General features: G+C 44.8%; 1 protein-coding gene across 1 annotated transcript; it reads left to right on the forward strand.

Annotated features, from left to right (window-relative positions):
- The first annotated feature begins 553 nt into the window (after positions 1-553).
- WDR55 (WD repeat domain 55) lies at positions 554-20,064 on the forward strand. Its single transcript, XM_075601966.1, is given in 11 exon segments — positions 554-592; positions 4,543-4,593; positions 7,074-7,231; positions 7,637-7,737; positions 10,801-10,888; positions 11,243-11,422; positions 13,360-13,375; positions 13,377-13,460; positions 14,831-14,923; positions 14,925-15,001; positions 18,659-20,064. Coding segments are annotated over 11 exon segments (1,197 nt in total). The 5' UTR covers positions 554-574; the 3' UTR covers positions 18,990-20,064.
- The last annotated feature ends 172 nt before the right edge of the window (positions 20,065-20,236 follow it).

The raw sequence follows: 20,236 nt of genomic DNA on the forward strand, positions 1-20,236 counted from the left end.
TTTGCGCACCCCTGGTCTAATTCATACATCATTTTGTTTCAAAAGACATGGAATTGGTTAATATAAACCCTAATGGATATTCAAGAAGGCTATCATGAAGAAACTATGGAAATTCTGTAATTATCATTGGCGCACACCTAACACCACCCCCTGCCCCCCCTGTTAAAGGTCTCAAAGTCACTCATAATAGAACAAAGTGTGCGTGCGTGTTCATATTTTTATGTAATATGTTTTTTTTGTTTTTTTTAAATGACTATTTTATTTGTTGTTCTGAGGTTATAAAGCCTCGGGTGCTGTGAGCACATTTAAAGTCAGTGCAATTTCAAATCACGTGCTCACTTTGCGTCACATCTCTGTGAAGATCCTGGCAGCTGAAGAAAAAAAAAAGGACATGATTCCATTACAAAGCTGTGAGTTACTCTGCAAATAGACAATAATGTACATACAATTACGTCAGCTTTTATTTTTTACACTTGATAAGGATACAAAAAAAACATCTCTAACGCCATGTAACTGCAGGTTGCATTTTATTTGCTTTATGTAGCAACTAGGACCTGTCAGCTTACTTTTAAAAATGGCGGCGCCCTTGGAGGTAAGCATGTGTGTCGCTGCTTATATGGGGGATTGCGTTGATTTTAGGAGGGTTTCTGTTTACATTGCACTTTATATAACTGATCCATCTAAGGGAGAGTTTGTTTCAGACGATATCAGCCGCTGCTGTGTGATCCGGGGTCTAATAACTGCTTTCTCTCCCTCATGGGCAGAGCGGGTACATTGTGTGGTCGGAGCCATCAAGCTCCTATGGGAGACGTTTAGTTCAGAGCGGGGCAGTTTAATAACCCTTTTGTTGCCAGAGGGGACTAGTTGCGTTGCTGGTCTCTCCGGCAGTGAAAGGTTTTATTAAGAGAGCTACATAGAAGTAGCGGTGATCAGGGCTTCATACTGAGCCTCAGGATAGGATGCAAATTGTATACTGTGAAATGCGGGCAAAGTTGTCTCTGGGAAGATTAGCGTAGGCACTGGGGTACTAGTTGAAAGAAAGTATTCATAGTGAAAAATATATTGGAGAAACTCCAATAGCTTTAAACTGGTTACATTTTCTGTGATAAATCTGTTGTTTTTTTTGTATCTCTGGTTTGCAGCCGGGAGACTTTAAACCATTGGTGAGTAAAATGTAACCCTCTCTCCCAAGTGCAGAGGCAGCCGAGATGTGGCGTATATAGTAGCTTCTATCCACACCCATTTAATTATAGTAACCTGATGACTACTGTGTTGCCCACTCCTCTCATATGCTATTCAGTAGTGTAATAAGAATGGGACAGTATTCATCAGCATTCTAGCTTTAAGCAGGTAGTAGTTCCTACCACGGCTGCTACATACCTTCTGCCTATACTATATATCTCCCTTTTGAGGGCTCAAGGACTGCACATGTGGCCCCTGAAGCATATCATGTTGCCTAAGTCCGAGCTGATAGTGGAGGAGTCAAGCACACTTCAGTCACTGGCTATAGCAGTTGGCCAAGTGCCTGCGCGCCTGAAGGCGAAGAGACGGTGTTGACGCGGCAGCGTTTTGAGGAGACAATAAATGTTTTCTCAGGCAGCTGCCGCGTGACGTCAACGTCACATGAGCTGGTTCAGCCAATGAGGGTGAACAAGCTTCGTGTCGTCCCCGCCACACACCCTCATCGCCGCCAGCACTATGAGCAGGGATTGCTTGTGCTGCAGCCGCGCGGCACGGTAGGAGCACACACTCTCACTAGCAAGCGGAGTGTATAATCTGTGCCTAAGGCCCCACTGTGGTTGGCGGCACGTGCGGCTGCGTGTGCGCGGGCCACCAGCCCCTTACCTCCAGTCTGCTGGTCACCGCTGCCTCCTTCCGACAGGGCTGACTGCGTGCTGTGATGCGTCAGCCTGCTGAAGCTGCAAGTTCCTAGTATTTTGCAGCGCTGACGCGTCACGTGGTGCGGCAGTGAGCCAATGAGGAGGGGAGCTGTCTAGAGGTCTGGGTGCTCTGTGGTGTGTTTTGTGTGTGTTTCGGACGGGACACGGGGGGGGGGGGCGGACGGACGGGACAATGGGGGACGGACGGGACACGGGGGGACCCCCCCTCGCTCCCCATATCCTATGCTCCCCATATCCTACGCTCCCCATATCCTACGCTCCTCATATCCTACGCTCCCCATTTCCCGCGCTCCCCATTTCCCGCACTCCCCATTTCCCTGTGTTTGCTGATGGGAGATGGAGCGTATGGGAGAGGGGGGAGGTTGTCTCTGAGTTTGCGGGGAGCTGCAGAGACATGGCCAGTCCCCCCGCCCCTCACCCCCCCCCCCCCCAATCTGTTTTGGCCACGCTCCCTGCACGCAAAAATGCTCCCTATGGACCACAATCAGCCTGAAGTGCCTCTCCACGCGCCGCCGCAGTGCGGGCCTCGTCCCCAGTGATCGCGACTGCACGTGCGGCCAAGAGACGGCCCTCTGTGGGGCCGGCCAAAGTCAGTCCGTTCGCGCATGCGCGATGGCGCAACCACATTTTGAAAAGTCACGACATTTGACTTTTGGCGCGGCGGCCAAGCAATGGCCACGTCACTGCAGCTGTTCAGCCAATATGGGTGAACCAGCCTTGTGATGTCATGGCCACGCCCCCACCACACCATCCCCGTCGCGAGTGATCTGAAGTCCTCAGATCGCTCAGGTGAAGGCAATAAGCGCGCACTCACTGGGGCCAGAGCCTTACTCTGCTTTAGACCATAAAGAGGCAGTCCAAGCTATGAAGTTGAACCCCATTAATTGCAGCTCCAGAGACCCCTGCTTCCCGAGATATATACCTCCGTTTAGGGGGTGTCGGTAGTTGGTCTAGCTGGAGTTCTCGGAATGGCAGCTTCAAAGCTCTCGCGTCACACAGGCCAATAGGAAGCTGTGATGTCACCCCTTGCAGTTTCCTTTTGGCCCGTGACCGGAACATTTAAACATCACTGAGTTTCCGGCATTCCCTAAGGAGGTAAGTATCTCGGGAAGCAGGGTGTCCCAGCAGCTGAAATGAATCAAACGTGTAGCTTAGAATGCCGCTTTCAAGCATCAGGAAGTATGCTCAAGACTGTCTACTTAGAAAATGAGACAGATTGCTTACTCGTCGATGAGACCGTATCGAAGTGGTACTTAAAATGTCCGTATGATGTTAGAATAAACTTAAGATGTCACCTGGGATTTATGATGATGGGTCACGGTAGAAGTTGAGATACCCTCACATGTCCCCTTCCTACTGGTCAACATTTCAAAAGCTTCTTACATGGGGCATTTGGGATGAAAATGTGGAAGTCCTTTCATTTGAGTTGGGATGAGGGAATCATTGTTATGGGGGCAGAAGACACTCACTAACTCTCCCGATTTATGAATGTCATAGTCACTCCCATTTTTTGTTTTGTATTTTGGAGGAGCTGAAGTGCAATCTGGTAGTAACCAAAATTCTGCAGTGAATAAGATGCCAAGTTATTTGGAATAGTCACAGATCAATTGGGTTTTAAACTGGTCAGTGTCATTGTGAAAGTTTTCATACCCGCTCTGTTTTTTGCCATGCTTTGGTTTCTCATCCACACATCAACAGGGTCAATATAATGATGAAATCACTTGCTTAACCCAGAACAGACGTAACTTTATTTATGTGCTCACACTTTTCCATTGAGGTGAAGTTTTGTGGCTATCCATTAAATCCAGAATTTAATTTAAACTGATTATTTTCATGTTTCAGGCCCTGGCTCTTATATCTCTGTTACTCCTTAGGCCGTGTTTATAGGGCAGGCGCATGCGACATCGTGCACAGTGAACACGTGTGTGCGAGGCCGCCCATAGTGCGTGTGAGCGTGCAGAGCAACCGTGCGCGCACATTTTCAAAATACAATTCAAATTGTTTTGTCACGTGAGCGGTTCAGCCAATGAGGGCGAACCAGTTGCGTCCCACCTCCCGATCGCCTCACAATAGCCTCCAGCTTAGAGCATGCACTATAAACACAGCCTTACCTGTACAACATGATACCTCAACCTCCAAGACAGCTCTTCCTCGCGAACGACCATATTCAATATGCTGGAGAAGTTAAGCTCCAATTAATTAAATGGGACTAAAATCCAGCCAGATTGGAAGGATGTGGTGATCCATGGAGACATCTAATTGATATTACTGTAGTGAGGAAGGAATGTATTTTTCCTATTATGAAACTTCTTTTGATGTTTCTCTGAGGTTTTTTGTTTGCCTTCATCTGGATCAATATACTGTAAATACAAATATAGGATGAGAATCTCTGTTGTCTGCTTTTAACACAAGTTGAACTCAATGGACGTGTTTTTTTTTTTAACTTCATCTACTTGACTTGAACCATATATTACACAGCGCCCACATTCTTTCATCAGCGGCTTCACTTATTTGGGGACACTATAACTAAAAAAATAATCCATATTACAAAATACAATATGCTGTTAGATGGGATTAGACTTTTGTAATATTTAAAAAAAAAAGATCAAAAGTAGATTTTAGCCTATATTTTACCTTGCAGGCCGCACCGCGTGAGCAAGACCTAGAAGAAGACGATGACGTGCAGCGAGAGGTTAGGATTTACTCCATGAAGTCACTTTTACATCGATTTCTCATTCAGTCCTGTCCGATCAACGGGCTGTTCAAAGTGATTTTACTGCCCATGTCTATTCAGATCTGTTTGCAACTTGTGTTTTTTTTTTTTCTTGCTGCTCTTTAGTTTGTAACAAATTGATTACATCAAATATAAACCCAATGAGCGCATTTAACAAGGTTTGTATGGGGGGGGGGGGGGGAACATACAAACAGGTAAACTGGTAATCCAGAAAACTTGGAGTGAGGGGGAAGGGTCTCATGTTATAGGATATATATATATATATATATATATATATATATATATATATATATATATATATATATATATATATATATATAATTTTTTTTAAGATGCACTATTTTAAGTTTGTTTTGTGTACAAAGTGTGCTGCACCATTATGTTTTTATTTGGTCTTAAAGCCGGTGACGGAACTACCGGCTGCATCAGGGCCCACCACCTTTAGGGGTCCATCTTACAAGCGCTAGAACAGTGTTTCAGCACTTGTTTTTGCAGCCGGAACAGTGTTTCGGCATTTCTAAAGGCCCACCCCTCACCAAACCCCCTCCCCTGGCCCTACCTGTGGTGTGGGGCCTCACCAGGCGGTGCAGAGGGAGCCCACTCAGGTGATCCTAACACAGAAGTTGGGCCCCAGCGGAAGTCCGGCCAAACTTCCACAATCACCACCTGGATGGACTCCCTCCACACCTGCTCCACAGGTAGGACCCCGAGGGGGGGGGGGGGGCATTTAAAAAAAACAAAAAAAAAACTAGTTCCTAGTTCCACCCCTGTTTACAGCTCCCCTTTCTTTCATAGACACAAGAAAATCTCCCTTTCTGTCTTTAAAAGTATACATTTTTAGTTGTTTGGCTACTGATGTCATAATAAACTTTCCAAGTAGGGAAAAGGCAATAAGGTTGTGGGTAATACTTTGCCAGTAAAGGTGGCGATGCTACAAACGGTCTTATAATGATCAGTTAGATATTAAACACGTCCACTTCACTGGATTTTGTCTTTAAGGCAGTAATCATCAAAAACAAACCAGTTACACATACTGTATCGCTGCCTTTTAGCTCTGTTTGGTCCAATGTGGACTGCACCTTACAATAAGAGGCTCAAAGCTCTTTATATCCCATTCTCAATGTTGTTATGGTATATTAATGAAGTAAGAACAAAGGGACATACCTTGAACTCCTTTGATGCCAGAGAGCCTGTAAAGCATGGGGGGCAATAACATTTGATAATGAAGGCATGGTACTGTATAATAACACTGCGGTTCTATATTCACTCACAATCCTCAGGTCTTGGTCTCTTTTTGTTGCAAATAGTTAGATTTTCAACATTGCGTAGGAACAACATCAAACAAAACAAAGGCGTGGCATCATCCGCATGAGGTTGCGTCCCCGCTAGCGCTGAGCGGCTGGCGCTTGGCGAGGTGACTTGCATACATATATATATGCAAGTCCCCGCTCACGCGATGCGGGCCCGCGTATGCGCGGCAACACACGCTCACCGGCGCTCTGCGCTTACATAAACAATTTTTTCATACTTACTAGCGCGCTCTGCTTCTCCTGAATTGTACACCCCTACCACCCCACACCCTCCCCCCCCCCCCCCCCCCCCCGCGAGCGCTTGCGAAAATTTAAAGGACACCCGGCGCTCATGCTTGGAGAGCTCTCCAAGCATGAGCGCGCTCAGCGCCAGCGGGAACAAAGCTTTACACTCTTTTTTTCTTTCCCCTCATACATTATGAAGCAAAATTACACAAGATTATACATTAACAAATCTAATTTGAGACTGGAAGGGGATCTAATTGATTCATTGGAATTGGACAGGCTAATTTAGATTGAGTTCTTGGTCACTTTAAAGGAAATATGACCGTTCCCCATCCTTCACTTGACTACTCTATCTAAAGCTACCAGTTGTCCCGTTTTGTCCTTGAGTCTTGCTTTGCACAGGTCTGTAAAATAGAAAATAAAAATCCCACATAAGCCAGGAGTGACTGTGACTTGTATAAATCACCAAACCATGTCTTCTTGTCAATAAAATCTACCATAGTCCATTTTTAGAGCAGCTCTTATAACCCCAGCATGCTTCGGGGTTGAGTCCTCCAGAAATACCCATATCATGCTAGTGTTTGTCATTCTTTGCTGATCCTTTTGTCATAAATTACAAGGGGGTCTCCGAGTAATAGGAAGGCCATACACATTGGGAGATAAAGAAATTGAGAGATGTTGAGAGAATGGCAGTTGTACTACATCCATAACCCAATAAACACATTTCATCACGTGGAATCCTTATCCTTTTAAATGGGGTTTTATATGGACCCCGGCCTACAAATCTTGGACGCGATTCTTTGTGCACCAATACAGAATGGGGTCCAAAGGTTTTTGAGGGGGAGCAGTTTAGAAAGATTGAGAACCAGTGTCCTACCTAACTGTTGTCTTCCATTGGTAAAGAATGAGTCTGGAGAACTTGATGAAGCACCTGGAACTGCAGAACCCAAACTGCGGGAGACTCCTGAAGACCTCTCATTTGAGGCTGCTGTGAACACCATAGCTTTTCACCCCAATCAAGATATCATAGCTGCAGGGGATGTGGACGGAGATGTGTTTGTGTAAGTGTCATTTGTATTTCCTTAGTAGTAATTGAGACATTTGACTTTTTTTTTTGTATTGAGTAAACATGAGATGGAACCAGTGTTTCCGAGTAGCTTTAGCTTTATGAGGTTACGGTTATGCATGGAGAAAAACCTTGGAAACACCAGCCAAATTCAAACACAAACCTTCCCTTAACAGTACTTGTGTAGCGTAGTAATTTATCTCATTAGCAGAACTAAAGCTCCCAGAATCCCTTGCTGCTAAGTAAGCATACTAGTGCTGAGGTGCATCCTGAGATTTGTATTCCGGGTGCAGTACTTGTCTGTTGATAATCAAAAGGACATTAATAACAAGAATGGTACACGGGTAAGAGGGTATCTGTTTTTACTGGTACAGATAACATGGGTTTTGCCTTGTTTCAGTTATTCATATTCCTGCTTGGAGGGTGGAAACAAAGAACTCTGGTCATCCGGGCATCACCTCAAATCCTGTCGAGATGCAGCATTTTCCAGTGACGGGCAACGTAAGACCTTCACTCGTTTTTAACCCTTACGCTGGCAGTTGTTAGGCATTGTAGGTTGATCCTTTCACTTCCACACAGCAAATGGATCAAAATCCTTTCATTCTTCTTAAAGACGCAGTGTCACATAGGGCCAGCTTTCTCTAATGCCAATGAGGAACACTGTGCCGGATATAACAGGATATAACCGTATGCAGAGAGCAACACTTTACCCTGGAGATCATACAACATTATTTTGGGGAGAAAACGCTGAGAAAAACAAACACAATAAGGAACACAGACATACAGGGAAATTGTAGATGTTCCACGTTAAGGGTGGAATCCCACATAGCCAGACAGAAAACAACTTTGTGTGCAGACTGTAAGGGCCGTTCTATAGAGTTTGCGGCCGTGCGAAAGTGCGCGTGCACGTGCTGCATCCTTTTCGTGTGTATGCTGTGAGTGAAGGTACTGTGTGTGTGTGTGTTTGTGTGTGTATATGTGTGTGTAGAGATTGTGAATTATGTGTGAAATAATATTTTTAAAATAAAAAAAGTTGTAATAAAAATATTTATTTAACTTTGACACATACGCACATGCACATACACACACACACACACACACATACGCACATTACAGCGCCGGTAGCGGCGCAAAATCATTCATTTCTTCACGTTCTCCCTCGTCGGTCCGCTCCAAGCCCCCTGCCGTGCGCACGCGCGCAGCACCATTATAGAAAGGCTGACTGACGTCAGCCAACTAAAATTCCGCGCGCGCACGGCCCTATAGTACGGTCCTAAGAATCTAATGGAGTTCCCTAAACAAACCTAACCATGCTAATAGCATACATTTTACTGCTTTCATTTTTTTGGATTAAATTAATTACAAGTTGATATTCTAGGTGCCTTTTCAACTGGGAAATGTTTGTCTTAAAGTGGCAATCAATGGCAGTGGATGTTTTTTGCAAATTAAAAGAATATATATATTATTATTATTATTTAAGCAGGGGGCCTGCTGGGCTGAACCCCTTAATTTCAGCACCGGGTACCCCCTGCTTCTGGAGATACTTACCTCAGAAGTGCGTGCTGGTAGCTGCTCTCCCCGGCTACCAGGGTTCACAATATGTCCGCTCTTAAAAGATTTCCTGCCCTGCGGGCCAATAGGAAGCTGTGACGTCATCGGTATGGCTTCCCATTGGCCCATGTGACGCGGGAGCTTAAAAATGTAAAGCCTTGCATGCTCAGCCGTAGCAGCCACCGGCACCTACTTCAGAGGTAAGTATCTCCGGGTGCAGCAGGTCCCCTGAGCTGAAATTAATGGGGTTCAATATATATCCACCAAAAAATTACCCGGCATGGATTGCTGCTTTAATACACTGTGGCCACAGCCAGACAAGAAAAAGGCTGGCATTTCAAATAAACTTCCGGTTAGTAGATCCTGGTCACTTACCCGATGAAAGCCCCATGAGTGGCCAGAAACTTTGTCATGTGACTCGATGCTGCAGCAAATGAAAATGCTATGTGATTTTTTTTCACCGAAGTGTAAACGTTTTTGTCCCTTCCTTGGAAGTATTTCAGGATCTACTAACCGGGAGTCTTTTGGAGTGCTGGCCTATTTTCTTGTCTGTGTTTTCATTGCCCATGAAATGGTGGATATCTTATGTTTGTACTCCGTCACTCAGATAAAGTAATGCACCTCTGAGATACAATATTCCGCTTCATTCATGTCCGTCCTATAAAAGGCAATGGCCCAGATCCACAGAAGGGTGCTAAACGTTAGCATTCCGATGAATAGGAGTTAAGGCTTGTCCTATAGTGGGTGCGTGCACTTGATGCACGCTTTTTGTGTGTATGCTGTGAGCGAAGGTAGTGTGTGTGTGTATAGATTGTGAGTTAATAATGTATTAAATAATATTTTTAAAATAAAAAAAAAAACATGTTGCACAATAAAAATAATTTTTATTTATTCAACTTTGACACAACCACATACACACATACATATACACACACATATAGATGCATTTCAGCGGCGGTAGCAGCGCAAAATCTTTCTTTTCCCCGTCTTCTCCTCTGTCGGCCGGCTCCACGCTCACTGCCATGTGCGCGCGCGGCACCATTATAGAAAGGCTGACTAACCACCGCCAATTATAAGTGCCACGCTCCGCCATGCGCGCGGCACTTATAATTGGCTGAGGTTAGTCATCCCTTCTTTACAAGGGCCGCGCGCACGGCAGTGAGCGTGCATCCGGCCGACAGCGGGGAAGACAGGGAATAAAATGATTTTGCGCCGCTACCGGCGCTGAAGTGTGTGTGTGTCTGTCTGTCTGTCTGTCTGTCTGTCTGTCTGTCTGTCTGTCTGTCTGTCTGCCTTCACCATGTTAATAAATATTTTATTTTTACCAATGTTTTTTTTTTTTTAAATAAATAATAAATTACACACACCACACACACACACACACACACACACACACAGTACCTTCTCAGCTCACAACATACACACAAAGCGTGCAGCACGTGTTCGTACTGCCACTTGCGCACGGCCACACACACTATATAACTAGCCTAAGGCGTGCAAAAGCTTAGCACAGTTTTGTGAATCTGGGCCAATGAGCGCGAGAAGGCAGAGATTGCAGTAAAACTGCAATAATTACAGATATTTTTACGATAACCTTTGAAACATTTTTTTTACAAATATTCAGATTTTTATTTTAAGGCACCAGTGACATAGTTGTAACCTAATAAAACAATAACTATCATTAGCTCAACTTAACCCAACATGACGCTGATAAACTTGACATAGGAGAGGGAGTGGCTCAGTGAGTAAAAGTCACTGACTGGCACAGACTTTGAAGCAGGGGAGCCTGGTTCAATTCCTGGTGTCAGCTCCTTGTGACCTTGGGTAAGTCACTTTATCTCCCGATGCCTAAGGCACCAAAAAAAAAAAACAGATTGTAAGCTCCACGGGGCAGGGACTTGTGCCTGCAAAATGTCTCTGTAAAGCGCTACGTATAACTAGCAGCTCTATACAAAAACATGCTATTATTATTATTAGGTACTTACTAACCGTGTGCATTTCTCCTCTCTACAGAACTTTTCACTGTGTCCAAAGATAAGTCCATTCACATTCTCAATGTGGAGGAGGGTAAACTCGTCAAGCGCATCTCCAAAGCTCACGAGTAAGGAAGCTCATCTTCATACTTTATAGCAACCAAAGTCTGGTGTACACTGTGGACCATCACTAGATGTCCCAAGCTTCCTATTATCATGAATCTGTATCATTCATTTCTTCTGTATGAGCGCAGAGTTCCATTCTGTTCAGGGGTCCGTGCAACTTTTGATACATCGTATTGCTTCTTCCTGACAATTCTGCTGTTTATAAATTATATTTCAAAGCAACTCTGAAGAAAGGCGTTCAGGGGTCTTGATACAAATCCATAAGGGTTAATTCATATTCGTTACCTTCCATAAACTACGTTTTTTACAAGGATACTCTGTTTATAAGGCTGACTATCTCTCCCCCACTTCTGCAGCTCCGCGTTGAACAGCTTGCTACTGATAGACGAGAACATCTTTGCCACTGGCGATGACAATGGGATGCTGAAGGTGTGGGATCTCCGAAGAGATGTGGCCTTCATGGAGATGAAGAACCACGAAGAGTACATCAGCGACATGGTCATTGACCAGAACAAAAAGTTGCTCCTCACTGCCAGGTATTTCCATAGTCGCGTTGGTCTTGCTATGATAGTATATTGCAGGGGTGCGCAAACTGGGGACGCAAGATTTATTTAAGGGGGGCACATGGCCGGGGCAGGCAGCGGGTGGCAAAAGCTGTTGTGCGCGGGCGGGCAGACAGCACAGCATGCAGTGCGCGGTGCAGGCAGCTGAAAATGCTGTGCGCGGGCGGTACAGGCGGCCGAAAATGTTGATGCGAGGGGGCGGGCTTGCTGGGTAGCTGTCCGAACAGCCTGCCCCGCATGAGCGTTCTGCAATCTTTTTAGAGCAGGAGCGGGGGGCGTGGCTATTATGGGAGGGGTGTGGCTATTTTGGGAGGAGGCATGTTTTTGGCTAGATCAGGGCTGTGTCTCTGTGAGTGTGTGTCTCTGTGTCTGTGTGTGTCTCTGTGAGTGTGTGTGTGTGTCCCTCCATTTTCTCTTCCCCCCCTTCCCTCCTCTCTCCCCCCCTTCCCTCCTCTCTCCCCCCCTTCCCTCCTCTCTCCCCCCCTTCCCTCCTCTCTCTCCCCCCCTTCCCTCCTCTCTCCCCCCCCTTCCCTCCTCTCTCCCCCCCCTTCCCTCCTCTCTCCCCCCCCTTCCCTCCTCTCTCCCCCCCTTCCCTCCTCTCTCCCCCCCCTTCCCTCCTCTCTCCCCCCCCCTTCCCTCCTCTCTCCCCCCCCCTTCCCTCCTCTCTCCCCCCCTTCCCTCCTCTCTCCCCCCCCCTTCCCTCCTCTCTCCCCCCCCCTTCCCTCCTCTCTCCCCGCCCCCTTCCCTCCTCTCTCCCCCCCCCTCCCTCCTCTCTCTCCGCTCCCTCCCTCTTTCTCCCGTTCACCTCTCTCCGGTCGTCGTCCCCGGTCACCTCTCTCCGGTCTCCCCCCCCCCCCCCCCCTGTTCACATCTCTCCAGTCCGTCCCCCCGTTCACATCTCTTTGGTCCACCCCCGCCCCCCGTTCACATCTCTCCGGTCCCGTCCCCCCGCCCCCCGTTCACATCTATCCGGTCCCCCCCTCTCCCCCCACCCGTTCACATCTCTCCTCCTATCCTGCCTCTCTCTTCTCCCAATGATCGGAGCAGGTTCATGTGACCCTGCTCTGAGCCTGCAAAAGTATAGTTTTCTTGTCTCCCCAAGCACAAAGCTTGGGTGAGCGTGCATTCCCACGTATGAGCGTGCGCGCACAGCGTCAGCGTGAACGGGAGGATTCCCATTCACAGAGGTAAGCGCACCAAGCACATAGCGCAGTCAGCGCCAGCGGGGACTCCGCCTTGGTGTGCGTGAAAACAAAGTTCTGGAATATCCCTCTCGTTTCCCTAACCATTTGTGAATAACAACCCCCAATGAAGAATAATCCGGTGAAGCCTGAACCTGTTAAACACATTTCTGCTATTTCTATTTACAAAAATACGTTGGTAATCAAATGGGGGGAAAAAGTCCACAATCAGACCGTAGCTGACCAATGGGTCATAGGTTGAGATGGGGGAATATTTTTGCCAAGTTTCGAATTCACTGTGTAAACGCCCACATTAAAAAAAAATGTGGAAATCGCCGGAGATTGGAAATAAGCGCGTTTATTTCTTTGCATTTTTTTTTTTGTTTTGTTAAACCAATAAGTTGTTTTTTTTTTTTTTTCCCTCTCCAAAATTAGGAAATATTTGAAAACATTGGAGAAAAAAAAGTACTGTATGTGGGGCAAAGTTTTTTTGCCGCAAGCAAAACATCGAATATAGTTTGGCCGCCAAGATTGGCTCATTTTGCTTGAATTTCTGACCATGACATTTCCTTCAGAACTTTTCCAATTATTTTCGGTTTTGAGAAAATGTGAAGAAGAAAAAAACAAACTGCAGAACAAATGTCAACACGCTCCCCCCATCTCTAGTAATAGGGCCGTTTCTTTCCTCATATCTTTCAATGACTAAGTTGCTGTGCTTTTCTCTCTCAGTGGAGATGGGACCATGGGGGGTCTTCAACATAAAGAGGCGGAGATTTGAGCTGCTGTCAGAATACCAGAATGGAGACCTGACGTCTGTGGTTCTAATGAAGGTGGCTATTCATGGAGTACTTAGACTAGTTTGGGTTTAACCCGTTGCATATTATTTTATTTTTTATGCAAACCCTTTTATAACACCGGACTACTGGGCCCCAATAGATGAAATGTAAAACTGTACACTTGAGAAATTATGCAGGATTAAATATAAAGAAATAATGTACATTCATTTACTGTTTGGTCATCTAGGACAGCGAGTGCGCAAAGTGGGGGGCTGGAGATTTTTCAGGGTGGGCGCTGGCCGTTGCAGTTTCCCCGCGGCATTAAAATTAAATGCCGGGGGATCCCGTGAGGCCTCTGCAACGCTATTACTTACCTTGACTCTGCCGTCGTCACTCATGTCCATGGCAAGTCATGTGACGTGAGGTCACACGCGTCACATGACCTGCGGCATCAAGGTAAGGTATGGGGCACGAGTACCAGCGACAGGAAGACGGGGGCGCAGCTGCAAAAGTGTGCGCTCCCCTGCTCTAGGACAAGGGTGCTCAACTGCAGTCCTCGAGCCCCCCCTAACAGGTCAGGTTTTTAGGATATCACAGCTTCAGCACAGGTGACTCAATCAGAGGGACTTACACTGTCTCCTTGTGTTCTTGCTTGCAGTTGTCTTTGTATTTCAGTTGCAGCCCCACAGATGAGACCAAATTGTACGAATCACATGGCCATGTGAGCCCCCGGCTCAGGCTGTTCAGTGCTAACTAAACATGCGAGGTCGGGGGTGGCCAACTCCAGTCCTCAAGGGCCTCGGGTTTTCAGGATATCCCTGCTTCAGCACTGGTAGCTCAGTTATAAGGACTGGGCCACTGACTGACACCTGTGCTGAAGTAGGAATATCCTGAAAACCAGACCTGTTGGTGGCCGTTGAGGACAGGAGTTGGCCACTGAGAATCTAACCATTAGATTCTCAGTGGCAGTAAATGGAGCACTGATATACACACACACACACACACACACACAGACACACACACACACACACACACAGTTTAATCCACTGCCTAATTTGCTATAGTACAGTATTAGCAGCCCTCTAATGCAGGGGCGCGCAAACTGGGGGACGCAACATTTTCTGGGGGAGGGGCGTGGCACTTACAGAGGCCCCACGCTCTTCCCACAACATTTAAATTAAATGCGAGGGGAGCGCGCAAAGCCTCTATATAGTCTCTTGGCTGCTCCCCGGCGGCTTCTGGTGACACGTCGCCATAGCAACACGACCACAAATGGCGCCATGGGGTTACATGACGTGATGTCAGAAACGCTGGAGAAAAGGCAAGGGGAGAGGGGCGCGAGCAGGCAGGAAGGCGCAGATGAAAATGTTTGTGCACCCCTGCTTTAATGCACTGGGGGTTTTGTTTTTTTTGTTTTTTTTCAGAGAGGGAGGAAAGTGGCTTGTGGCTCCAGTGAAGGGACAATCTACCTCTTCAACTGGAACGGCTTTGGAGCAACTAGCGATCGCTTTGCAGTGGAAGGCCGAGTCCATTGATTGCATGGTCCCCATTACTGACAACATCGTGTGCGCGGGATCCATGGATGGAGTCATCAGGTCAGAGAAAGCTTCATCATAACCAAGTCTGAGGTGGAATACACACGTTAATGTCCCGGAAATAGAGCATGGGATCAGTGGAGGCCAAAACATAAATCAAAGGAAGGTTTTCATATTCAACAGAGAGAGAAGGATAGAACTTTAAAATGAAAACATACTGCATTGTATCTCTGTAATGTACGAGAACCCACAGCTTCTTCTCTTTAAAAAATATAGCCTAAGACACATTGCCATTTAAATGGGCTTGTTTTCAAAGAGCTCTTATATTGTGAGTCTCTAAGAGCTTATAACCCAACCCTGATCAGCACAACTTGAAGCTGACCAGCTGCTTCAGGTCAAGTCTTCTTGACGTTGCTCTTGTCTGAAAGTGGTACGCTCTTAGCCAGCCCTTAATAAAACATATACTGTGGTTGCCTAGATTTACTAAACAGGGCCAAGCACTTAGTTGACCAGATAGTCCATTAAAGCAGCAATACTACATTCCCCCCTTTTTTTCTTTCTTATTTCTATATGTAAAGCATGTGCCAATGTATAATTCTACATTCTTACATAAGCTGGCAATCGTTTGGTGTTCTAAATCTATAATTGTGTGCCTATCTAAATGGCTGCCTTTCAGTTCCAATCAATCCTTTAGTCCAGGGGAGCGCAACCTTTCTCCCCTGCGCCCCCCTGCCGGCTGTCCTGCTCTCCGCGCGCCCCCCTCCCTCACCTTTACCGTGGTTCTGGGTCTCATGATGTCACGTTGCCATAGCACGGTAAGTAAGGTTTACAGAGGCCTTCGCCGCTTCCCCGGCACTTAATTTAAGTGCCCCAGTTTGCGCTTTAGTCAGTGTAACTCAGCAGCTACAATGTATCTGGATATTACTAAGCTCAAACAGCTTGGAATATTGGCAACAAATGATCACAGGAGTGAGAAGGAGCACAGGATTGAGAAGGAGCACAGGATTGAGAAGGAGCACAGGATTGAGAAGGAGCACAGGATTGAGAAGGAGCACAGGAACGGCGCTCTCAGGCAGTGCTTAGTGGGGATAACATGCACAATGCTCAACCAAATAAGGTATTTAAGGTGTATAAATTATACAATAGTGAATAATAGAAGGGACTTGATTAATAAGTGCAAACAGTGAAATAAATATTGGGGGGGGGAATATATATATATATATATATATATATATATATATATATATATATATTTTTTTTTTTATTTATTTATATATATATATATATATTTATATATATACAGTATATATATATATATATATATATATATATATATATATATATATTTTTTTATATATATATATATATATATATATATATATAAAAAATATATATATATTTTTATATATATTTTTTTTATATATATATATTTTTTATATATATATATATATATATATATATATATATATATATAATAAAGCAGAAAATAGCCGTGTTAGTCCAGTTGTGATAGGGCAGAATAAATGAGTTCTTCAGTATTAGGTGATACCTTTTTTATTGGACTAACAATTTATGTCATAGGACAAGCTTTCGAGAGTTCTCCTCTCTTCTTCAGGTCAAGCAATATATATTGGGTCCTCCACTTAACTTTTAGGGAAACAGTTCTCCAGTTTTCAGTGCAGCAGATCCAAAGGAGTAAAGGAGCGGAGAGCATCAATGTACATATGAAAAAGATACAGAAAAATAGACCATTACGTAGTACTGTTTGAGTAGATTGGTAAAAGTCAATAGGACCTCCAAGAAATATACTCACATTTATCTCAATCCGTGGCACTAGATGTTATGATGTGGGTGTACCTCAAATAAAGAAAAACATCATAGCACAGTATCGTTGGCTAAACTTTATAAAAAAAGAGCACACGAGCCCCGGCAATGCATGCTCGCATTTTAAGTTCTTTACGCGTGTGATAATTAAAACAGTGATCTGTCTGGAGCGGCATTCTCACCGCTTGCGCGATACAGGTCGGATCAGCTGTTCGGCGCCGGCAGGGGTTACTTCCGGTAGCGGCCGCCCAGAACCTCGTGAAACTTGCCAAACATTCCTACCCCCAGTAAGAGTGCCGGTCGTGTATAGCAGTGGTTGCTGGGACTTGTAGTCACTCGGGCCTTCCCTTCTGATTTACTTTGGATACTTGATATTCAGCCTTCTTTGAGGGACACCCACATAATAATATCAAGTGCCACGGATTGAGGCTTTCTTATACCCACAGAAATGTGAGTATATTTCTTGGAGGTCCTATTCACTTTTACCAATCTACTCAAACAGTACTACTGTAGGCTCTGTTTTTCTGTATCGTTTACATATGTACATTGATGCTCTCCGCTCCTTTACTCCTTTGGAACAAATGATCACAAACAGGAACGTGTTACAAAGATCTTGCACTGCTTAGGAGGTGTGCTAAAATCTGCTGTAGAAAACAGGTTGCTAGAAGAATGCTCAGTATATTAGAACTCATTAAAAATGGAATTAAGAGTTGAATTTAAAAGGAAGAAAAAAAACAGTAATCTAATACTACAGAGCTGATTTAAACAAAATAAACATAACATTTCACATTAGATTGTAAGCTCTTCGTGGAAGACTCCTTTTCCTATTGTTTTGCACTTCTTTCCATTGTTATAATATAATGCCTCGTATTGTAAAGCGCTATGGCTTGGATGGATACACACACACACACACACACACATGTTTTCCTGCTTTAACACAGCAGTCAGATGACCACAAATCAGCTTTGAGGGACCCCCCCCCCACACCCCCTGCGCACACACATTTTGTCCCTCCCCTTAGTAAGGTTAAAGAGAAAATAATTTCTTTTTGGAGGGTTGCTTCTTTAAGTCAAGGGTTATTAGCACTGTATAGTAAATGGGACTGTTTATGTTTCTTAATGTTTACTACTGTGCTTATCACTGTTGTGGTGTAGATTATATGCAGTGGGTTTAACCAACACTACTCCACATGATGCTGCATTTGTACAGGTTCAGTGCCTATGATCTTTGTTGAACAGAGCGTTCTGTTTGCTCTTTGCCTCAGCCCTCCGGTACAATTAAAGCTACCACATTTTTGGAAGGCCCAAGTGGGACAGGTGAGCCAGCAATAGACTGGTGATAGTATTCAGCCAATAATACTTTATTTAAAATATCTACATATAGTTTTGGTGATTTTTATGGTGCCTTTTATGTAGAGCTACCAAACGGGCCGCAATCGCCAGGACAATGCCATTTTTGGGCTGTTCCGGCTTCCTGCTCATCCTGCTACATTGGCAAAATGTCCCATTTTTGGCAAATGAATCGGGATGGGGACAGCTGCACCGCTGCTGGCCCGCTACAGAAGAGATAAAGGAATACAGGAGAGGCGTCAGAGCACTGCAGTGGCTGTACTGTCTGCTGAGCTCACCACATTCACTTCCCATAATGCTTTTCACCGCACTTTATATTGCAAAAGCGTTGTCCAGTGCAAATCTGCAGAGCTCGGTGTTGATTGACAGCACTGTGCGCGTTGCTGTGGGTCAACATTAAAAATGTCGCTGTTTGGCCTTCAAGAAATGTAGTAGCCCTAGTTTGATGGTATTTACAATCGTTGGTGCTTTTCTACAGACCTGTAACGTAGGACATTTGGTAGCCATAGTTCTAATATTAACAATGTCATGTATATTTTGATAGAGCCATTAACATTTTGCCCAATCGAGTGGTTGGCAGCGTGGGACAGCACCCGGGCGAACCTATAGAGAACCTGGCAAAGTCCCGAGACGGCCGACTCTTGGCCAGCTGCGCCCATGACCAGAAGGTGAAGTTTTGGGATGTGTCCTCGCTCAGCTCCATGGTGGTGGACGATTACAGAAAACGCAAGAAGAACAAGCAGCTGCCTGCCCTAAGCCGGAAAGCCTTCGGAGGAGCAGAAGACTTCTTCGCGGACCTGAGAGAAGAGACATCCGAGAAGAAGGAAAAGGAGGAAAGCGATGGAGACGAGAGTGACAGCGATGACAGTGATTGAGTAGTCCGAGATAATCCAAGGACACTAAAGCAGCAAACGCTGTCTCCAAGCGAACAGACAACTAACAATGGACCTTAACCCAGGGCACATCTTTTATATGTTAATAGCCACATTCAGAATTTGTTGTATCAAGGAAACAATCTTTTTTTAGGCCATCTTTACATAAGGGCCACTACTAATTCTATTAACTGATTTGTAATTCAAAGTCTAAGATTACACAGCTGTTTGATAGTATTGTAACATGAACAATGCAAAGAAGTTCTGCGCATGAGGCCTCTCTAATAGCAATAGTGTGACCATAGCTAACTGGAACAATCTGATTGCTTTATCTCGCAGCCCTAATTTTGAATACACTAATGTTGGAGGAGTGTCCTACAAGACATTGCCAGTAACACGCTGCAGGTCTCATCAACAGAACAAGTCTACTTCTACATATAGACACTTATGGGAGTGGCTGTAAGTCACCAATGCAACACCTTTTCTATCCTGTTTGATGTTGTAACTTAAAATCTGTTCAAAAACATTAGTAAATCTTTGGTCAGAACGATTACAGATATCAGAATATACTTTCGAGCACTGTGGGTGCCGGGCATAACACCTTATATATGTTTCTAACAAACTTTAAGTGTAATCAACCTTCTTTGAAATATTTCATCTTCCTTATGTTTTCTGTGAAAATTGATTGTGTTTCTATTTTCTTTGGATCGTAGGAATTCTTGTAAGAAACGTCTTTTTTTGTGTTTTTTTTGAAAATCTTTTTATTGGAAAAAACGTACAATCTTGTCCAAGTTATACATCTCCATTCTTACATGGTATTGCATATCAATACATTCTAGTTCGCTTCAGTAGTTTTGCACTTTATAAGTTCCCTTTTTTTTTATTAACATAACATTTATTGTAAAATAATCTTATTGTATATTGTCAACCTGTTTATAATACAACCTTAATGATTCTGCTCCTGGCAAATCACCCGGGTTTACTCATCGTCTGCTCTCCAACATTCATGTGTTTTTTAATCAATTTGACAAATGATGGCATTAAAATGACTTTACACAAACTAGAAAAGAACAAACCATGCCTTTGACAAACTTGCCTTCTTAGGCTCGTAATACAGCGGGCGTGCGCGCCTGTGCGAACGCTCGTGCAGCACGTGACGCACATTTTGTGTGTGTACGGTCCGTGCTGCTGTGAGCGACAGGCTTGGAAGGGTACTGTGTGTGGGTCGCTGGGTAGCTGTCTCTCTGTGT

Source organism: Ascaphus truei, chromosome 5 (genome assembly GCF_040206685.1).
Source record: "Ascaphus truei isolate aAscTru1 chromosome 5, aAscTru1.hap1, whole genome shotgun sequence".
In the NCBI taxonomy this organism is placed as follows: domain Eukaryota; kingdom Metazoa; phylum Chordata; class Amphibia; order Anura; family Ascaphidae; genus Ascaphus; species Ascaphus truei.